This window comes from Melospiza melodia, chromosome 23 (genome assembly GCF_035770615.1).
Source record: "Melospiza melodia melodia isolate bMelMel2 chromosome 23, bMelMel2.pri, whole genome shotgun sequence".
Lineage (NCBI taxonomy): Eukaryota > Metazoa > Chordata > Aves > Passeriformes > Passerellidae > Melospiza > Melospiza melodia.
In genome coordinates, this window is record NC_086216.1 from 12,455,971 (window position 1) to 12,476,534 (window position 20,564).

A 20,564-nucleotide genomic window follows, 5' to 3' on the forward strand; every position below is an offset into this window, starting at 1 on the left:
TCCGCCGCGGGGGCCGGGCGGGGCCGGGGCTGGGAACAGCGCCGGCACACGGGGACGGGCCCGCTGCCCGAGAGACACGGTGGTGATCCCCAGCCTCTGAGCGGGGGGGAGAGCGTTCCCCGAGCCTTCCCGGTAATTCCCAGCCCCACACCGGGGATGCCCGTTCCCAGAACCCTTCCCGGTATTTCCCAGCCCCCAGACCAGTGCGTCCCCGTTCCCAGTCCCTTCGCGGTGTTTCCCGGCCCCCAGACCGGGGTACCCCCTTTTCCCAGACCCTTCCCGGTGTTTCCCAGCCCCGGCCAGCGGACGGCAGCCGTTCCCCCCGGTAATTCCCACTGGCGCCGGGCAGGAGCGGCACCCACGTGTCTGGAGATCACGGGATGCCAAACGAGGCTGCTGCAGGGAAGGAGCGGCCCCGCAGGCTCCCCGAGCCCGTCACACGGGCGGCATCCTTCCTTCCTTCCTTCGCCAGCCCTGCACTACAACAGCTCCCATTCACAGGCCACAGAAAGAAACCATTAAGACGAATCTGCAAAGCAAACTGGGACAGGCGTAGCTGACCAAGGCGTGACATCCGTGCAGATGGAGACATCAGTGGTGCTGTCTGTCTGTCTGCAGCCACCCCCACCAAACCCTGCTTGGAAACTTATTAAAAGCCTAAGGTTACAAAAGAGAGCAATGCCTTAAGAGAGATGCCATTCATTCTGCTTTATATTACACTAGAGTTTCAATCAAGAACTATTTCCTTCAAAAGCACAGAAAACAACCCACACCATCAGGACACAGAAAATAACTGTATTTTGAGCTTGCTGCCAGAACCTGGCTGGGCACAGAGCAGAGGAGAAGGTATCAGGAACATGAGAAGCCTGGAGCCTCAAGCCAGGATACCTTCCCTGCCCTGCAGCAGGGAATTCTGCCATCAATACCCCCGAGCAGTTCACCAGAGACTCAAAGAAAGCATGGTCATTTCACACCGACTGCCAGAGTCAAACAACCGCGGGTGATTACTGAAAGCTGAGGAAATATTTAGCTTATTTAGCTAAAATATTTATTTTCAAATTTCTCCCAAGCAATAGGTAGTTTACAGTTACCACATGCTGATGTGGTGCTCTAGAGGGGATTCTCCAGCAGCTGAACTGATCCTGTTTAGGGATTTATCAGTGGAATAATTACCCTGGGAAAGGGAGGAAAGAGGGGAGCACACCAGAGGCTCTCAAGGCAATCCTAAGCCAAACGAGGAGCACAACCTCAGCTGTGGTGGCAGCACAGAGGAGGAACAGAATTCCTGGTCACAGCACAACCTCAGCTGTGGTGGCAGCACAGAGGAGGAACAGAATTCCTGGTCACACAGGCAGGCACCAGGAACAAACCATTCCCCCACACACAGAGTAAACAGAGCTCCTTGCACAGCCCCACTGATGTATTCCAACGTCAGAACAGCAAACACTGCTCTGCCGCGTGTGCAGGACTGCAGGAGCCTGCTCTGCCACGTCCAGGGCAAACAGGATGTGGCAGAGCAGCACAGACACGGGCCCTCCTTCCCCCGTGCTGGGCAATCAGCTGCTGCACGCTGGCTGAACGATTTTACTGCTAAACGAGCTCATCAGTCTTCCTGCGTAAGCTGATAAGGATCATTCTTCTCTAACATTTGCTTTAGAAGGGATGATTTTTATAACAAACCTGTTTTGTTTCTGTTGCTATGGTTTGCACAGTGGTAGTGAGCAAGGAGGTAACTTCACAAAGCCATGGCAGTGTTGCAGCCCCCAAAATGAACAGCTGATATTACAGGTTATCTTTCACACAAAGAAGTTTGATAGGAATCAGCAGCTTTTTAACAAGACATGATATAATGAACATTCCTGAAGCTCCCATTTACAGAGTAAGGGCAGCCAGTCCTGTCAGTCCCACAAGTTGGGGGAATAAACATTTAATATTGCTATTGCACAAAAAAAGCCAAGGATCTTCTGCCTTCTCTTTCTTTCAGTACTGAAGTTTCTGTGTGAAAAAACAAACAAGAAACACATCACTGTTTTCTGAGCCCACCATTTCTTTCTACAGACAGCAGAAGAATCTTTTTGTGATCCAGGGCATTTAATAAATTAGTGGGTGAACTGCTTGAACTGATGGTGCACTCTCACAGTAGCTACAACTGTTTTTCTGACAAGGCAGATCTGGTTGTTCCTCAGCACAAAGATGCTTTACGTACAGCAGGAGGTAAATGTTTATTTGGCCACAGATGACGAAGCTCAAGTAGAATTTGCTTCTTTCTCCACGTCATCATCGTCGTCAACAACCTGAAATCAAACCCAGAAGTAGTTTAGATAAACAGGTTAAGCTCTCAGTCCTGCAGGATTTATTACATTAAATCCCTGCTGGGCCCGAGGAGAACAGCAGTTATTCCACACCACTGAACATCGGGCTCGGGAGGAAGGTAAGAAAAAGTGGCAATCCAAAATGCCAGGAGGAAATGAGCTTTAATTACAGGAGCTGGTCAAGCTACCACAAAGGCCACGAAACAATGGCTCCAGAGATCACATATTTCATGAGAAAGCCAAAGAATGTGAATTTCAGGGGACAAAGCTCCTTGCTTTTTATGACACCAAGTCACCAAAGCACAAAGGTGTCAGCAAGTGTGTCCAGCTCTGGGCTCTCCAGCTGGCTTGGAAAACCTGCATCCACACACCCCTGGTTTGCCCTAAAAGGAGCTCTTTGCCCCTGCTGGAAAGGGACAAAGAGCTCATTCTTCACTGAAAACAAAACCTCAGTGATGTCTCCCAACCCACCTGCTCAACGCCTTCCACCTCAGGGATGTAGAACTGCAGCATGTTCTGTATCCCGCTCTTGAGGGTGATGATGGAGCTGGGGCAGCTGGTGCAGGAGCCCTGCAGCTTCAGCTGCACAATGCCATCCTCAAAGCCCTTGTAAATGACATCCCCACCATCCTCCTGCACCGTGGGCCTGAGGGAACACAGCATTAGAGTCAGAGCTGAAACAGGGATCCTGCCAGAACCCCTCAGGAAAGCAATATTTAATATTCACAGGAACTGTGGAGACAGAGGGGTTTAGTCACTATTTCTCTACAACCACCTGGTTCACATTTCCAACAACTCCCGCTGTGATGGACTATCTAACACAGAAACCTTTTCTGTAGGCATTGGGATTTTATACAGTAGAGTGAACACCCTGGGGCAGAGCTCAGCCTGGAGATTTTAGGGTAGAAGACCCTGGGGCAGAGCTCAGCCTTGCCCGGAGATTTCAGGGTAGAGGAACACCTGGAGGCAGTGGCTGCCCCAGGTGCTGCCAATAAACACCTCAGGGTGTGTCCCCCCAGGGTGCAGCACAGCTGTCACCTGTGATAAGAAGCCCTGCTTCCATAAGTAAATATGCAGTTCTACACAATTTACGCAGGACAGAAAACAGCCCCAATTCTAAAAGGTTAATCCTGCTCAGGGTGAAGGAAGCAGCTCCTGATAAGCTCACCCCAGTGCCACGAGCATTTCTGCAGCCCTGCTCCCCCTCTGCCAGCCACAAATGCCCAGCATTGTAGCTCTGTCCCCATAGCAACATTTTTCCAGACCAAGTTAAAACCATCAAGTTACTCTAACAGAAGCTCTTTATACTGATTTCCAAAATAACTCTCTGAGAGCTACAGTCCTCACAGAAAAATCTGTGAGCCTGACACATTTATAAACTCACCACAGCAAATTATCTCCATGCCAGAAAGCCAAAGATCATGATTTAAAATTCCATTTTTCTTACTTGAATTAACTTTTTGACACACTACAGGACCTTTCAGATGTACATTCCCCCCATCCTGCACCTTCTGACAGCTCCTCTGCATTTAGTTTTGATCTGCTGGACAACAAATGCTCTATGTGTAGCCTGACTGATGGATAATTTCTGAGAATACCCTGCTAGAAAGCTTCTGGTTTCAACACTTAGTGCAAATGTTTGGGAAAGATGTTCCAGCTTATTTCTACTTTTCTTGCTTTGTCAGGAAAATTTACCAGCACCGTGTGTCTGCTCTGAGATAAACAATTTTTTAAATTCTCTGATATCAGTTTATGCAGCTGCTAAAAAAAAAAAAAAAAAAAAAAAAAAAGGAAAAAAAAAAAGTAAAGTTTCTGGTTGCTGCAGTTTGTGAGCCAGGGAAGATGTCACCATCAGATATCACAGACACATAGACATCTTCCCTGCACCTCAAATGTCAAGTTGCTTTTGCTTTCAGTTTGCTTTGGAAGGCAATTAATGAGCACCAAACACTCCTGAGACTTCATTAGTCAGCACCAGCCTCTAAATTCAAGCTGTGTTAAAGCACCAATGAAATCACAGCAGAGTGCAAGGCCAAAATGCACTGAGGGCCAGGATTTTCCTTTGGAATATAAACTACCTGATTCTTGTATCCAGCAGCTCCTTAATCATCAGTACAACTTCATCATCTTCTTCTGAAGCAGCTTGGGAAAAGAAAAATGTGCAAGTCAGAACACTGAGAGAATTCCAGGCTGCAAATTCCTGCCTGCAGTCACCTTAACGGGTTTTAAATTTAAATTCTCCTGCTTGCTTTCCTGAGGGAGAAGTGGAGGCTCTCCTGGATGTCACAACAGCTGAACCCAAAGGCAGACTCGGCCTTCCCCTGAAGATTTGATTTACCTGTGTCTGTCCTGGGCGCCTCATCAGTAACTACAGGCAAGCCAGAGGCAAAGAAATCCATTATGGTTGCATAAATATCTGGTTTCAGTAAGTTCCAGTCCAGGTCTTCACTCTCCTGTGAGGATCAGAAAAAGAATGAAGAAGAGAACATGCCTGCTGCTGCATTCCCAGAGACTGTCACACTAAAAATGCCACCATGGACTCTCCCAGCTGATGCACACACTGGGTTTATGTTCTCTCACGTCCAGCTTTGCCACAGACGTTCAGTCAGACTCAGACTGTGACAGCCAAAGAAGGCTCTCCTTGTCTGCAAGCCAAGCAAGTGCTTTTAAAGTATTAGCTAAAAAGGTGTGAAAGCCTCCAAAATACGTTATTATTTGACAGATATTTTTATCAACTCCTTCAGAGACTCAAGATTGTCAACTAACCAATTTATCATTCCCTGAACTTATTTTGTTTCATATTAAAGGCACTCATGGACACTCCTCTGGAGCTCCACTGTGCCTGTCTGGATCTGCTCTGTGGCCATTCCACACAGCTCATCTCAGCTGAATCCCTGCTCTGCTTACCTTGGTGATTGTGATGAAGTCTGGCCCAAAGAAAACACTTTTCACTCCTTCAATCCTGAATAACTGTCTGTTAAGGACACAAGGGGGGGGAAAATGGGCAAAAATGTTTGTCCCAGATTTACAAGCTGAGCTTTAATTTTAACAATTAACAATACGGTTACCCAACAATTTCATCTACAGAAAAAAAAAAAAAAAAACTCTGGTGAACTTGGAGTAAATACAGTGTAAGGCTATAAAAGTGGTTTTTGTAATTATAGGGGAAGAAAATATATTCTCTTGGAAGACTGGAAAACATCAAAAATGCAATGAATGAAAGAATCAGAAATCCTACCACAAAAGTATGTGTAATGGAAAATGATAAAAGTGATTTCACAACACCCACTTGAAAGAATTTCTACAGATGGAACAGGTGTACGTGCACTGAGCATTGGCATCACTAAATCAAGTGGATTTTGACAAAACTTAAACCATGGAATGGCAGAAGTGCACCAAACCATCTGAAATAATTAAATATTTCTCTTCCCTCCCTCCCTCTCCTCCAGGGAGCTTCTGTTTATTCTTTGGAAATTTTTATTCCGAACCCTATTTAAAAGGGAATAATAATACCTTGCTAAAGGTGAGCAATAAGCTGCAGCTGGTGTGGAAAACTCCATAGTCCTGGACCCCAGCACTTCCCTTCCTGGAATAAACTTCAAGCTGTTTGGATTTGGTGTGTCCTGGGTTTGAATAAACATGCCTCTCACTGCAAAGACAAAAACAAATAAGAAAAGTAACATAATGAAACCTAAGGAGCTTAAATGGAAGTCAAGTCCTGATTACTCAGCAAGCCCAGGGTGATCCCAGCCCATGGGAACACTGCTGAACACGGGCACATCATCTCACAGGAGGCAGCAGGATAAAAGGAACCTTGGCTTAGCCTCTTTTGCTAACGTTTATTTACTAAAAAGCAAACTTTCAGCATTACCACGGGACATAAAACTACACAATGTGCTCATCTGTTCATTTTTAACCGGTATTTACCTGCACGATGCCATATTGCAGATGGAAGAGATGGTTTCTTCTGCAGGAGTTGGTGGAAAGGCTGGCGAGTTGTCAGATTATGACCTTTTAACAGCATGTGACAGAACCTAGAGAAAAATAACTTTAGTAACAGTTTCCAAATTCTACATTTCCACTGTCCCAAAGGAGCTCTGTCTCATGAAATGAACATCCCTACTGTGAGTGCAGGACACAGGAATAGAGAAAAGGTCTAAATCGCGTTATTTGCTTACTTTTGTGGGCTTCGGAGCAGGCAGAAACCACAACAGGATGTGTAAGGAAGGTGCTCTGGAAGCTCCTTTTAGCTAATGATGATATCCCATTTTATATCCCATTTTATAGTGCCCAGGGTCCTCCAAATCCCCCCTCACTGCTTGATCTTGAGCCAGCTGTGGGGGAGGAATTTCCTCTTGTTTCACAACCCTGAACATACAGGAGCGGGAAGGGTGTAACAGCTCCTCATTGCCTGATCCTGTGCACACGTGGGGCGCAGAATTATCCCTCATTGCAGTACCCTGAGCACTTGTGAGGGGAATTACAGCCGGCTGCAGTGTCCTGGGTGTGAGGGGAATTACCCCTCGGAGCAGGATCCTGAGCCAGATGTGAGGGGAATTACCCCTCGGAGCAGGGTCCTGAGCCAGATGTGAGGGGAATTACCCCTCAGAGCAGGATCCTGAGTCGGGTGTGTGTGCGATTACCCCTCGGTGCAGGATGTGAGTGTGGAATTACCCCTCGGAGCAGGGTCCTGAGCGGGTGTGAGGGGAATTATCCTACGGCACAGGGTGTGTGTGGGAAATTACCCCTCGGAGCAGGATATGAGTGTGGAATTACCCCTCAGTGCAGGATCCTGGGCGGGTGCGAGGGGAATTTCCCCTCACGGTTCTCCCCGGGTGTACAGGCTGAGCACCCAAGAGCTGCAGAACTACCAGCTCGCGGCTGGGAAAGGCTGAGAACGAAGAACAGCCTCTCGCTGCCTGCCAGGAAGAAGCGTCACTCCCGTCCGCGGTGGAGAAAGGAAGGGGAAGAGCAAGGAGCACCCGGGGCGGCCCTGGAGGTCGCAGCGCCGCTAATTGCGACGCGGCCCCTTTTCAGTCGCGTAGGGAAGGGGCGAGAGGGGTCCCCTCCGGGAATAAACCGAGCTCCCTCCGAGAAAAAGCCGCGCCGGGGCAGCGGCAGCCGCGGGCCCCGCGGTCACCTACCGCCCGCCCAGCCCCGCCGCCGCGCAGAGCCGCCGCGCCGCCGCCATCTTGGCGCTCCCCGCGGCCGCGCGGGCACCGCGGCGCCCCCTGGCGGCTGCGCCTGAGGGGGACAGCGGCCATGGCGGCGGCGAGCGTGAGGGAACGGGCTCCGAGCGGGGCTGCCGGGACCACCGAGCGCCGCTCCCGGCACGGCCGGGGCTGCCACGGACGCTGTGCCCGAATGCCTCACACAAACAGGGCTCTTAAATCCCCCCAGGTGGGGCATGGCGACTGCAGCACTGCGCGGGGCAGCCTGTGCCAGCGTGGGCAGCCCTTTCCAGGAAGGAATTTTCCTGATTTCCAGGAAGGAATTTTGCCAGTTTCCAGAAAGGAAAATTTTAACACAAATTTTCCCGATTTCCAGGAAGGAATTTTCCCAGTTTCCAGCCTGAGCCTCTCTGGCCCAGCCTGAGCCCGTTCCCTCTCCTGTCCCCTCCTGCCAGCAACTGTGCAGAGCCAGAACACAGCACAAAATCTCTCTCCATGGACATTTACATCAAGAGAGAAATTAAATTAACAAGTGCAGCAAAGCCCAATTAATATTTTGCACTTAAGAGAGTCTTGGCAGCTGAATGATACCGAAAAACACGTTTAACCAGCACACTGTGAGGGCTCAGGGCTCTGTCCTGCCCTGCAGTTCTCTCTGGAATATAAACTGAAATATCCTCTGCTTAAAGCAGCAAGATCAGCTTGACTTCACAGCTGCCAGATTAAACATCCAAACCCAGTTCAGCACTTAGGTAGGAAGAACTCATTAAAACCCAGATTCCCTGTGTCCAGCAGAAATATTTTCCACGGGGAGGGGAGAAGGGAGGCACAATGGAGACGGTGCTTGTCATCAGATATAGTTTTAATAAAATGTACATAAGTTTACAAGTGGAACATTTCTTCATGATTACCAGGAACAGACGATCCCAACCGGAGTGCAAAATTTGAGCCCGGGGATCTGCCAGGCACGGGGGGAACAGAGGGGACTGGGGGACACGAGCATCTCACTGTGGGTCACTGTGGGGACCACGGACACCCCCAGCTCCTCCTGGACACAAAGGAGTTTTCCCAAAGCCAGACTCGGTGTTTGGGATGCTCCACCAGCTGCATCCCACACCAGAGAGAGCCCCCTGCCCTCCCAGCCCGTCCCTTTGGAGGCGAGGGATCAGGAACGCTGATCAGCCTCATCCCTCTGACTGCACAGGGGGATTTCTGGGTGTGTGTGAGGGGATTCACCCACCCACAGCAGAAACTACAGCCTGGGGGTTATTTCTGATCAGGTTTCAGGAATGTGTTTCAGAACTGGAGCAGGGTTTCAGTGTCATGATACTACTGTAAAAGTGCTTTGGGGTCTGTCAGTGTGCTCCAAGGCATTGATTTAACACTGTGAGGAAAGGAACAAAAACCCACAAAAATTCAACTCCCCAACACAAGAGTCTTTGGTGGAAGCTGAGTTAAAGTAACCGATTAGCACTTTGGAGTGATTGAGTTCAGCAATCAAGGAGATCTCACCCGGTTTTGCTGCTGTGTGCTGTGTCACACGGGGTGACAGCAGGAGAGGGGACACAGGGACAGCCCCCAAAGTCCTGCAGCAGTCAGGGCAGTGAGCACAGAGCCAGCTGCTCGCTTTACTCATGCAGAAACTCTGATTAATCACTTTGAACAGAGACTTCAGTGCATTCGGTGGGTGAGAACCAGGAGCCAGTCCCTCTCCCAGCAGGAATCCGGGATTGTCACAGGGGTGTGATAACCAGAGGACCCAGGGCAGTGAACACCTTTTACTACAGTGTTACATACAGAAACCAGTGGTTCTTTTCATAAAACTGATTCAAAACACCCCATTGAGTCTGTATAAGTCTCACTTCATTAAGATCACTGATTGTGTGGCAAATAATTAGCATGATTCTTCCACATTCATTAAAACAGTGAGCTTCAGATGCTATGGAAATTAAATTTCCACTTACAACTGATCACGCTGAGGCTGCAGCAGTGGTAGTGCAGGATTAGGAGGAACACAGGCTGGAAATGAGAACGGTATTAGAGTAACAGGCATTGAAACTGAGTTTTCTGGCCATAACCAGAAGCCCTGTTACCTTATGAGTCACATGCAGAGATACAAACGAGCTGCCTGCACCCCCAGAAGAGATTTCAAACCGTTTAAGCCCTGGATGTGTCTGGCAGGATGGTGAGCTCTGGGGCACAGCTACAGCCTGCTCTTCGTGTAAAGTGCCTGCAGGAGCGAGGAGCTGCCAAAATGCCAGCTGGAAACGGAGCCTGGCGTGGCCCAGCAGGGCTGGAGAGGAGCCCGCACAGCCCAGGGCACCTTCCCTTTCCCAGCATGAAGGGAGAGGCCGAGGCTCCCCAGCATCAGCTCGTGGCGCTGACAGAAGCCACACTGAATTATTCAGAGGCAATTTTTCAAGTAAAAATGAAGAGAAGGAAGGAGAAGCTCCAGCGAGCAGAGGTAACGCCTTGAACCCCCGTGGCCCCCACAGGAGCAAAGCATCTCCCACAGCACCAAGGCCTGGCCTCCCTTCAGCAGCTTCTGAGCACATCCCAGAGCTCAAGGGCAGCTCCTGGCTCAGTGTGCCCGTGACCCTCACACTCACTGCCCTTGAATTCACAGTTTGCTGTCACAGTCATTCTCTGTGTCTCTCACTGATTCCAGCAACAACCGACCTGGGGGAACGCATAATTAAAACTAAAACCACCTTTCGGGTGTATATTTAAACAGAAAACTAAACAACAAAACAGAGTAAAAGCGTCAGCTTTGCTGAAGAAACATGTCAAGGGAAACCCAGAAAGTTCTCTACAGTACTTCTGTTTTCAGGAGGTGGGGATGGAGGGCAGAGAGCCCCACAACCACCACTATGCACCAACACCTAGACAGTCATCCAGTCCTTTGACAGATGATTTGGTCTGACAGAAGTGGCAATGTGTGTCACAGTGAGAGTTACCATCTAAGGAAATACTGTGTCTTGTGGAAGGGTATAAAAAGAGTTTGCCTTTCCTAACAAACGCCTCAGTTTCTGTGCCAGGCTGAGTCCACGCCTCAGTCACCACAGCCCTGCTCTTGGGAACAGGATAGAAAACATCACTTCAGAAGGAGGGCAAATGGATTTTGTTGAGGTTCATCCTTAACCAACAGGAAAGCAATAGGCAGAAGTGACTTTGAGCAGAGCTCTCTGCCAGTATAAACCAGTCTAAGGGGGCTGTGGCCTCTGCTGAGTCACACCACATGAGGTACATACAACAGGACAGTTATGGAGCTGTTTACATCACTAATGTCCCATAAGGTCTACTTTTAATACTGTAAATACACATTTCTCCTTCACCATAAGCAGATTTCCAGGTCCTACACTTTGGTATAGACCAGACAGGAAATACAAGTGTAAAAGTGAAAGCTCTGCCTGATTGTTTGCACGACCCTTTGATTTTCCAGCAACAGAAACAGCCTGATTGCTTCACTGGCTTCAGGACACCTTCCATGGCAGCAGCAGTGCCTGGTGCTCCCATCCTGGGGGAGCAAAGCTGTGCCCTGCCCTGGCTCTGCTCCACCTGCACTGCCCAAACTGGCACCAGACACCCCAGCATGGCTCTGTGGGCACAGAGCCCACCTGCACAGCCAGAGCTGGGCACCAGGAATGTCTCTGAGAGCAAAAGTCACAAAAACCCTTTCACCTGTGAAATCATGTCCTTTCCAGAGCATTAGCAAGTCCTGCTTAACTCGCTCTGTAATTAATAAACCTTTTAATTCATCTTGTAGTGCATTTCTCCACCCAGGACCAGAAAATATGGAATACTGCTGGTTTGAGAAAAGCATCTAAAAAAAAAGAAATAAATGGAGGGAAGACAGTGAGAGGAGGAAGCTGAGAAGCAACTGGAAAGGATACGAGGATCCTGAGAGCCAGGCATTCGGACAAACATAACTTAAATGCTTCAGCTATATATCACTGCAAATAGAGTTCTGACCAAAAATAATAATTACTTTATATATATATATATTGCTATGTCATTCAGTCCAGCTAAGAGGTGTGAGGCCCCCACGAGGCGCTCCTGCAGGCAGCACAGCCCCCAGCACGTCAAGGCTTCTGCTTGGCTGCTCTGGAAGGGAAGGGCGCCGAGGTGAAGGGATCGGCGCCGGGCAGCTCCGTAGTCCTGGCAGACAGAGGGACCAGGGGCACAGAGCCCGCTATGGCCTGCCTGTTGGTCTGAGACACCACCTTGTAGGCAGCTATGGGCTGCGCCTCCAGCCCCGGCCCGTCCTCAGGGCCGTAGTGCCGGGAGTACTTGGACAGGGACTGCGGACGGAAGGGCTTGCTGGCCACGGGGCCCAGGGCGTCGCCCTGCTCCGGCAGCGCTGCCTTGGCCGGGCTGCCCTCCTGGGCCTCCCCGGCTCTGACGGGGCAGGGCTGCACGCTGCCCGGCTGAGCAAAGCCAGCAGCAGCCTGTGGAGCTCTCAGCGAGCCCACGGGGCCGTGCGCTGCCGGGTCCAGGCCTGGGAACACGGGCTGAGCTCGGCCGTCGCCCCCGGGGCTCAGGAAAAGGGGCGCTGAGAACGGCTCCTTGTGGGCAGCCAGCTCTTCCACGCTCTTCTTCTTGGTGAAAGGGGCCCTCAGAAACACGTCTGCCTCCTCCGGGTGCCGCAGAGCTGCGTTGCCCTTACAGACGAAAGGAGCTTTGGTAAAGACATCCACCTCATCGGGGACCTTCCTGGAGCTGCGGAAGGGAGCCGTGGCAAACACGTCGGGTTCGTTGAAAACCTCCCCGCTGTGCGACTGGAAGGCCGGGAACAGCGGCTCCCCTGCCCTGGCCTGGGGCTGGGCATCCTCTTTGGAGGCCTCGTGCCTGGGCACGGGCTGCAGGAACCCTGGGCACGGCTTGCCCGTCTCCTCCTCCTCCTCCGAGTCCATCAGTAAAGGCCTGGAGCCGCTGCAGTCCAGGATGTCTCCCTCGTGGTCTGTCCCCTCTCCCTCACTGCTGTAGAAGGAGCTGTTGCTTGAAGGACCATCTCTGGCCAGGAACTCTGGCTCTGAGTTGTGCTGTTTCACCTGCAGCATCTCGGGCCGGCCCTTGTACAAGGTGAGTCCGTCAGTGCCAGGATCTCCTTTGCAGAGCTCTGGGAACCGGCCTGGATCCCTCTGCACACCTACAAACACAAGAGAAGGGAGTTTCTGAGCCAGCTCAGCAGTCACAGCAAGGCACACTGCACAGGAATGTCACGCTGCTCAGATGGAAACCACCACCATGCATGGAGAATGGGCAGGAGAGGGAGGGCAAATCAATGAAAACACAATGCCAGGGAAGCGTTGGCAACACGGGTACCACTGCTGAGAGGATGGGAGATGTCTGACACACGCATGGGCACACACAGCACCCTCAGCACCGTCCCACCAGGTTCCTCTCCCTCCCACCCCTGACACCACCACCAGCACAGAGAGTTTCCCTTCCCAACGCTGCTGCCCGAGGGAAGCTCCAGCAGACAGACAAGTTCTGTCCTTCCATCCTGCACTGCTGCTCTCCAAGCACATCTACTGCTTGGCCTGGCCTCTCTTCCTGTGGGGCAGCCCACAGATACGTGGAATTGCTTGTGGGGATGCCCCAAAACCTGCTAAAATAACAGGCCCATTTCAAAGACTGAAGGTCAGCTTACAGCTTTCAGTGAATCCTAAGTAGCAGCTGTTTTAGTAGCAGCTATTCCTTTTAACCACTGCCAGACAAATGGCTTTTAACCACTCCATAGCCTGACTTCAGCTCAAGGCTCAGAGCTCCAAAGACCTGGCTGGTTTCTGCATTGGCACAACCAGGCAGTGCAGGGAGAGGCTGTCCTGCCCTTCTCCAGCTCCAGGAGCCACCAGGAGGCCAGGTTTGCCTTAGGACTCACACAGACAAAACAGAAGATCTCTTACCTTCACAGAACTACTGGCAGCTTAGAAGTGTCATTGGACTCGTTAGCAAGAGCATAGGAGAAAATCACAAGAAAACCAAAACAGCAGGAATTGCAGGAAGAACAAGGAGGCTGGGTGGTACCCAGGGTCAGCAAGGCACCAACCAACACACCCTGCAGTGCCAGAACCTCACCCAGGGAAAACTGCCCGGTTAATTGTTCATATTTACACACCCATGACAGCCCTGGGGCACCAGAGACACAGAACATCCCCTCGTCCATCACTGCTCACAAGGAAAGACACAGACCCATTCGTGAGGCATCAGAACCAGCATTTATTGGGAATCTTCACCTGGGTACAGCACACGGCTAACAAAGCGCAGGTATGAGCACACTGCAGCAGTCACTGCCCAAAATCCCCTCTGTGTCTCCTGCAGCCCTGCTCTCCACACTGGTTTTCCCTCAGGGGCCGCTCTGGGATGCCAGGAGCAGCACAGCTGCCAGGAGGCTGTGCCACCCTGGCCAGGGGACACTGGGATATTCTGAGACAAAGCTGAGCCACAGCAGGACCAGCTGCGCCTGGCCCAGGGGAAAAGGCATTCAGGCACTCACATGGAGAGCAGGGGCACCAAGGGCCCGCTCGGCACCACAACAGCACAGCTGCCTGCAATCTTCTAACTCGTGCCCAACAAGCCATTTGGGACAGGGTAAGAGAGGGAGGACAGCATCTAAACCCATCTGCTGAGCAGCACACAGCTCTCAATGTGGGGACACTGCACAAGAAGCAGAATGCCTCATTTTGGGAAAAACTCCTTTTTCTGATCTTCTCTCTGCCCATCGATGTGAAAAGGGCACGAAATGCTCAGCAGCAGTTGTCTCCTGCACAATACCAGTGTGTGTAATATTTGATTCCAGGGTCAGCTATACACACTAGGGAAGATTCCAAACTACACTCAGGCTCTTTTTCAAGAGGGAGAACCCTTAAAAAAACCCCTCTGATCACTCAGCACCCCAGGAACACACTGTGCAGGTATTCAGAGCTTTACCCTAGGTGACAGCCCTGGCACCTGCAGCTTCCCCAGCTTCCAAGGAAAACAGTGCCCTGAAGTGGCAGAGCACTGGAATAACCAAGAGGAAGACCAGAAAAGATTTACTCCCTGTTAGCAAGAGGCAGAGCAGTCACCACAATGGTGAGGATCTCACTTCTGGAGCAGAGCCCAAAAGAAAGGTCAGGGGAGACAGAGAAACTCCTGGAGTCTACAGCTCCCCTTCCAGCAGGAAACTCTCCTGATTTCATCAAGCCAGGGTCAGGCAGGACTCAACACCCAGGAACAGGCAGCTAAAGACCAGCACAGTTACCAGTGAGCAGCATTACTAGTTTGGAACTTCACAGGGGTCAAAAGCTTATCACTCCTTCATTCCTGCACTGTGCAGGTTTTCCTTGTACTCCAATTCCTCTGTTCCAGTTTCTAGAAGCAATCCCATGAAACAAGAATCCAGAACTATCCCCACCCAGCACTGCCAGCAAGGAGGAACAGCACAGCCCCAGAGGTCAGGGACACCTGTGGCACTGCACAATCTGCAGGATTAAGTGTTTGCTCAAAGCCGCTCACAGAGAGACACCTGGAGGCAGATCCAGAGCCTTCAGCTCCAGAGGATGAGGAATTTAATGCTGCAGTTCTGGCACACCAACCCACACCTCACATCCCAGCAGGGATGAACTGTCTGAGCCCTGCAGGAGCAGCCTCATTCTGGGACACGTCCCCAGAGCAGGGATGTCCCCAGCACAAGCCCAGCCAGCAGCCCCTCCTGGCTCCCCAGGACCAGCACAGTGAGTGGATTTTTAAATGAGGTGGTTTTGCACAGCTTTTAGGCCAAAGAACACCATTATGGCTCCTTTACAAGAAGCTCCCTCTAAAAATGACTTTGCTCCACACAGACTGGCTCAAGCTGCCCTGGGCTGTGATGAGGAAGGCTGGAGGAAGATGAAGATCTCTCACAAAGCCAGGGTTCTCCCACCCACTGTCCCAGCAGGCTGCACAGCACCTGAAACCCTGGCCAAGGAGGTCCCAGAGGATCCTGACAGGACCTGGACAGTCCAGAGCCAGGGAGGTGCAGCTCCTGTTTTGGGACAGATGCTCCCAACGCAGTGGGTGTGTCAGAAATGGGGAGGCTGACTGAAGTCATCTGGTTAAAGATGAACAGGAGGGCTCCAAGGGCAGGGGCCCTGCCCAGCCTGAGCCCCTCAGAGTAACCAACACCAACATTCCAACCATTCCTTGGAACCTCTGCCACCCAAAGCCAGAGCAGACCCTGGGGTGAAGGGGAATTGCTCCAGGTGCTGTGGCTGTGTCTGACCCTGACAGGAGATCACCAGAACAGTCACAGCAGCTCCAGCCCTGAGGGCAGAGCAGAACAGCCCTGCTGGGGTGGCCTGAACCCCTCCTAAGCCCTTCAGAGGGGCCAGGACACCTCCCCTGGCTCCAGCCAAGCTACAGCACTGATCCTGCCGCCCAGGGACACCAAACTTGTCCCATGGGACACAGGGTGAGGCTCTCACACAGCCCCTCGGCTCTGAGCAGCACCAGCACCAACCCAGAGCTGGGGCACACTCACAGTTTCTGGAGTTTAAAATGAATCCCCAGTCTCCACTCATCTCTCAATCCCATTCGCTCTGCAAGCACATGGTATTTTCTGATGGAGGAGGTCAAATAAAAGTCTCTAAAATATCAGATTTCCACCCACACCCAGGAACAGCTACTTGAAAAAGCAATAAAATAAACATTCACATCTGCTTATTTAATAGCATTATTAACAACCCAGTGCATTTGTCATTTTTTCCAGAACCCTTGAACAAGCGCCATTAGATTTAAAATCTTAAACATTCTTTAAAAGTACTTTAATTCACAGAAATCTTTGTTTCTAATATACAGTAGACGGTTACTTTTTAAAATCCATTCTCTTTTCATATAATCTCAGTATCTGACTATACAATAACTTTCTATCTATAGCATCTTCGTGTTTTCCAGTCCAGCTCGCCTGTGCTTTAGGAATATAAAACAAAAAAATAATAAAGTTCTATCCACAATTTTACTAAGGTCATTTCCATAGTTCTCATGTAAAGCTTCTCTTGGAAAGTGCAGTATACACATGTAATGATACAACACACGTAAGCAATACTTTTATTAGTAAGTGTAGGTTTTAAAAGAAGAGTAATGTAGAGACACAACCGATGGGAGCTCTATGTACAGAATTTGTTAAACTAAGTGTGGGGCTGGGGAGGAGATGGAGAGAGGAGAGGAGGAGTCACAAACGTGGGGTTCTTCCCTTCCCAGCGAGATCAGCACAGACAGACATTCAGTCGCTCGCACTTTCGCACGGGGGAACTGCACCGCCACTAATACAGCTACAAACACAAACACGGGGAGCAGGAAGCCGGGGGGAATTCCACTACAGAGGAAGAGTCCTTCTGCTCAGAGAGGGCTTTCAAACACGAGAGAGAAATTCCAGACTCGGTGGGAAGCCGAGGAGAACGAGCTGAGCGGATCCAGCTACGGACAAACCAAGCGAGGGGCGAGGAAAAGGGAGAACCCATCGAGTTGTAGCAGCACTGATTTCAAACCACCTGAACCCAGGGCATGCGTGGTCACAGAGACTGGGGTGGAGAGAGGCCCACAGGAATCTTTGTCTACTGAAACAATGGCTCCATACTGAACTGGGGTGCACTATAGCAGTTACAAGAGAAAATGGAGAACCCAGAACAGATACCAGATGCTCGACTAAAACCAGGATTAAAAATAGACAAACAGCCGGAGGACAATTTGTTTCATACACCATTTACAGTAGGTTGAGGGGAGTTTCTTTTTTTCCAGTCAAACACAGAAAAGAAGTCACAGAAAATACATCTGCTGCTGCCACAGCGCCCTTTTCACCCCAAAAAAGGTCAGTGAAACACTGGTCACAGCCATACTCACATGGATTTGGTTCAAAACCTTGTCACGCTTCACTTAGGGTCATTTCTGCAGCTTTAACAATCTGGTTTTTTTCTTTTTCCTTTTCTCTTTTTTTTTCCTTTTCTCTGTTTTCCCTCCCCCAGGAAGAGCAGTTAGTTCCCAGCAGGATTGTCAAACAGCAAACCAAGAGCTGGGGGCAGCTGGAAAACTCTTCATGTGCACCATCACCAGAGTATGGCCGGGAGGAACCTGGGGCTTCCCCCTGCTCTGAAGCAATTCAGAGCCCCCAGCTGCGCTGCCCCACGTCCTGCAGCTCAGGGATGTCCCTGTCACTGTCCCCGGGGGAACAGAACCAGACCCAAAGCCCAAAGCACAGCTGGGGCTGCACTGCTCACGCCCTGCTCGGGGACAGGAGGCTGGGGCAGGGTCCCAGAGCAGCCCCAGCTCCCTGAGCTGGGCCAGGGGAACCCACAGCGCTCCACCAGCCTGAGACACACCAGGCTACTGCAGAGCTGAGCCAAACCTTCCCCAGGCCACGGGGGGACAGGGAGAGAGGTGGGTGACTGTCTCCTGTTGGCAGGTTTTTCTCTTAATTAAAGGAGAAAAAAGAAAAGAAAAAAAAAAGCCCCAAAGAAGCACAAGGAAGGAAACTCTTCTGGCAGGGAAACCGGAGGTGTGGGTAGTTACACAAACTGCTACTGTGTCACTGCTACAGGTCTATGAGCTGATCCACCAGCAGCAGAGACCTGGCTATGTTGGGAAGACTGGACTCAGAGCTTCCACTGTTGTTTCTAGAATGCCCACCTGAAAGTGTGAGAGATAGGAATTCAGTATTGAGCAGGACACACACACACGCGACAGTTTCAGAAGTTCAAGATCAAGAAAGAAAGAAAAAAGTCAAAGCAAAACAGAGAATGTGCTCAAGCTCTTCTCGTTATTTGTATCAGCACAGCAATGAATCCCCTGCTTGCTGTTCACCCTCTGCCCCCAAACCAAACCAGCACAGCAAATCCCTACAAACCCATTCCTGCCACAAAGCTTATCCAGAACCCTGTCCTTGCTAAGGGATCTCTAACACAAATTCAATACTCCCACAGCCCACAGAAAGGACAGGCCAGAATTTTAAATATTGAAATCTATTTTAAGAGCACCTTTGGGTGCTTTGAGCTGCGTCCAGGAGAACTGGGCTATCGTGGGACTGGGACTTGGGTACTAAAGCAGAGACCCAGGGAATGGTTTGGGTTGGAAGGGACCTCAAAGTCCATCTGGTTCCAACCCTGTCTTGGCCCAGCCTTGGGAGAAATCCCTGACTTCCAGAGGAGTTTGTAATGTCTGAACTGGTCCTAACCAGTGTCAGCCTCTGAAAGCCAAGACTGGTGCAGAGCAGGGTTCAGCACATTCCTGCTGAGACCAAAAACGGGAGTTAGGGAAGCCAAAAGGTTCTGTGACCTAACTGAAAAAAAAGGCAAAAAAAGCCTTTAAAAACCCCCCAAAACACACAAAAAAAGTTCTGGATTTGTCTTTACACCTCCCCAAGTAATCACAAAACCCTTGCAGAGGGGTGACTGCAGAGAGGGGACCCAGCTCAGTGACCCTTCCCTGGGCAATGAGAGCCTCAGCACAGCTCTCTGGTACCCCAGCAGGGCTGGGATCTCCAGGGGATCTGGGCCAGCACGCTGAAATCAGCAGCTGCCACAGGCTCTGCCTGCCCAGAGCTCCTCAGGGAGCTGGGACAGGGACCACACTCCCATCTCACAGACTGGAGCCCTGTGCTGCAGCATCACTGCCCCAAAACTCCTTTATAGATCCACTGCTTGCCTTTCTTCCTTCCCTTTTTTGCTCCCACATCCTGGCTTACCTTGTGAATTTTTGGATATCAACACTGGAATTGGGTCAAACTCATCTTCTGTCACTTTTTCAGAGCCCTCAGGAGCATCAAAGCCTGATATCAGGTTAGTATCTTCTGCAGCATAGAGAGAAATAAGGGCAAAGAAGCAAAGACAGCAGAGAGGCTGGTTAGAATTGCAGGAGTGTTAGAACATGTTTCTGTTTAATGTTTTCAGAGACAGCGTTTAGAAGCAGGAGTTCAATTTAAAAGGTGAAATGAAGCTGGTAAGTGTGGCAGGAAAGAAGGGAGGCAGTGAAACACAGGAGTGGAGGGGATCAAACCAAAGCAAGCAGGAGCCAGAACAGAGCCAGAGCACTCTGAGGGCTCAGCTGCAAGGTGAGCAGAGCCTGGGGGAGCTCCCAGGGGCTGGAGGTGCTCCTGGTGTGAGGGCTCAGGCTGGCTCTCATGCACAGGGACAGGAGAAGGGCTGGGGAACAAAACAAACCACAGAGGAAACTCCAGTCATCCACCTGAGACAAACCCCGGAGCAATGAACCAACATGAAGGCAGATATGCAAGGAGTTCACCTGCCTGGAGAGTGCCCAGATGCTGTGAGAGGCTTTCCAGAGGCCCCCAGGGCAGTTCTGGGAGATAATTCCATCACTTCAAACCACATCAGCTGCAGCTCAACACATGGGAGAGGCGCTGCCAACCATCTCCAGAGAGGAGATGATTTATCCGCCTCATCAGGCAATTATGTGTTTTCAGAGCCTCTCACACTCCCTGGGCATCACTCCTTGTTCCTTCAGACACCTCAAATACCCTCCCAAATCTCCTGCATGAAATGTTCCTGAAAGCCCAGCAAGGACACATCAACCCAACAGTTTCCATGGACAGAACATTCCTGTCTGACTCCTGCTGGGAATAAAAGATTTCCACCTAAAGCTGACCAAGACTGAACGGGTCTGGGGAGAGGTGAGGCAAGAAAGCACCTGTGGAGCTGCTCTGTGCTCTGGGGGACCAGCCCTAGGGAAAACAACCCTGAGGGAATCCCCTGGCCTTGCCCCTAGGCTCCCATTCAGTTTGCTGTGACACCACAGCTGGACTCAGGAACTTCTCCTGATAAGGACAACGTTCCCTAGGGCTGCAAGAGCTCATCTGCCTGGGATGCTACTCCAAAAACCACAAAAAATTCCTTTTATTCCAAACCCTTATGGCAGATGATTATCAGGCTCCCTTCTGGAATGAATAATGCAGAAAAACCCACCAGTCTCAAATGCCATGTGCAAAAAGCAAACCCAGAGTGCATTCGGTGGGGAAGGGCTGCACACAGAGCATGGAAAACAACATCACTCCGAACAAGCTCTGTCTTTACAGTCAAGCTGAGTAATTGACTTTCCCCCTCCCTTAGTA

General features: G+C 50.7%; 2 protein-coding genes across 10 annotated transcripts in view; both read right to left on the reverse strand.

Moving 5' to 3' along the window:
• Positions 1-775: 775 nt before the first annotated feature.
• NFU1 (NFU1 iron-sulfur cluster scaffold) lies at positions 776-7,520 on the reverse strand. 3 transcript variants are annotated; one of them, XM_063175183.1, is made up of 10 exons: positions 7,457-7,520; positions 6,240-6,346; positions 5,826-5,961; positions 5,220-5,286; positions 4,651-4,765; positions 4,391-4,454; positions 2,784-2,958; positions 2,207-2,294; positions 1,302-1,995; positions 776-1,247 (listed from the first exon to the last, which is right to left on the reverse strand). In XM_063175183.1, the coding sequence occupies exons 1-8, from the start codon at positions 7,501-7,503 to the stop codon at positions 2,247-2,249; spliced, it is 759 nt and encodes a 252-aa protein (XP_063031253.1). In that variant the 5' UTR covers positions 7,504-7,520; the 3' UTR covers positions 776-1,247; positions 1,302-1,995; positions 2,207-2,246. The 3 variants fall into 3 exon arrangements, with proteins under 3 accessions (XP_063031253.1, XP_063031252.1, XP_063031254.1); XM_063175182.1 differs by having other exon boundaries at positions 1,302-2,294; XM_063175184.1 differs by lacking the exon at positions 7,457-7,520 and adding an exon at positions 7,089-7,395 and having other exon boundaries at positions 1,302-2,294.
• An 807-nt stretch (positions 7,521-8,327) lies between these two features.
• The window catches only part of AAK1 (AP2 associated kinase 1), a 52,675-nt gene continuing 40,438 nt past the window's right edge, over positions 8,328-20,564 (reverse strand). For 3 of the 7 annotated variants that reach the window (XM_063175097.1, XM_063175096.1, XM_063175095.1), the window contains 2 exons: positions 19,182-19,286; positions 16,151-18,127 (listed from right to left, as the gene is read on the reverse strand). In XM_063175097.1, coding sequence (XP_063031167.1) covers positions 18,033-18,127; positions 19,182-19,286 — 200 coding nt within the window. In that variant the 3' untranslated portion in view covers positions 16,151-18,032. Of the gene's footprint in view, positions 12,633-16,150; positions 18,128-19,181; positions 19,287-20,564 lie in introns of those variants that run through there. The other 4 variants (XM_063175094.1, XM_063175092.1, XM_063175099.1 and 1 more) reach the window with 3 other exon arrangements.

Excerpts from the sequence above, each read along its gene's own strand:
- NFU1 (XM_063175183.1), bottom strand. The coding sequence starts at position 7,503 with ATGGCGGCGGCGCGGCGGCTCTGCGCGGCGGCGGGGCTGGGCGGGCG. Across the intron at positions 2,959-4,390 it reads CTGCTGGATACAAGAATCAG|GCCCACGGTGCAGGAGGATG; the intron begins GTAGTTTATATT and ends GTGTTCCCTCAG. Across the intron at positions 2,295-2,783 it reads AGGTGGAAGGCGTTGAGCAG|GTTGTTGACGACGATGATGA; the intron begins GTGGGTTGGGAG and ends GTTTGATTTCAG.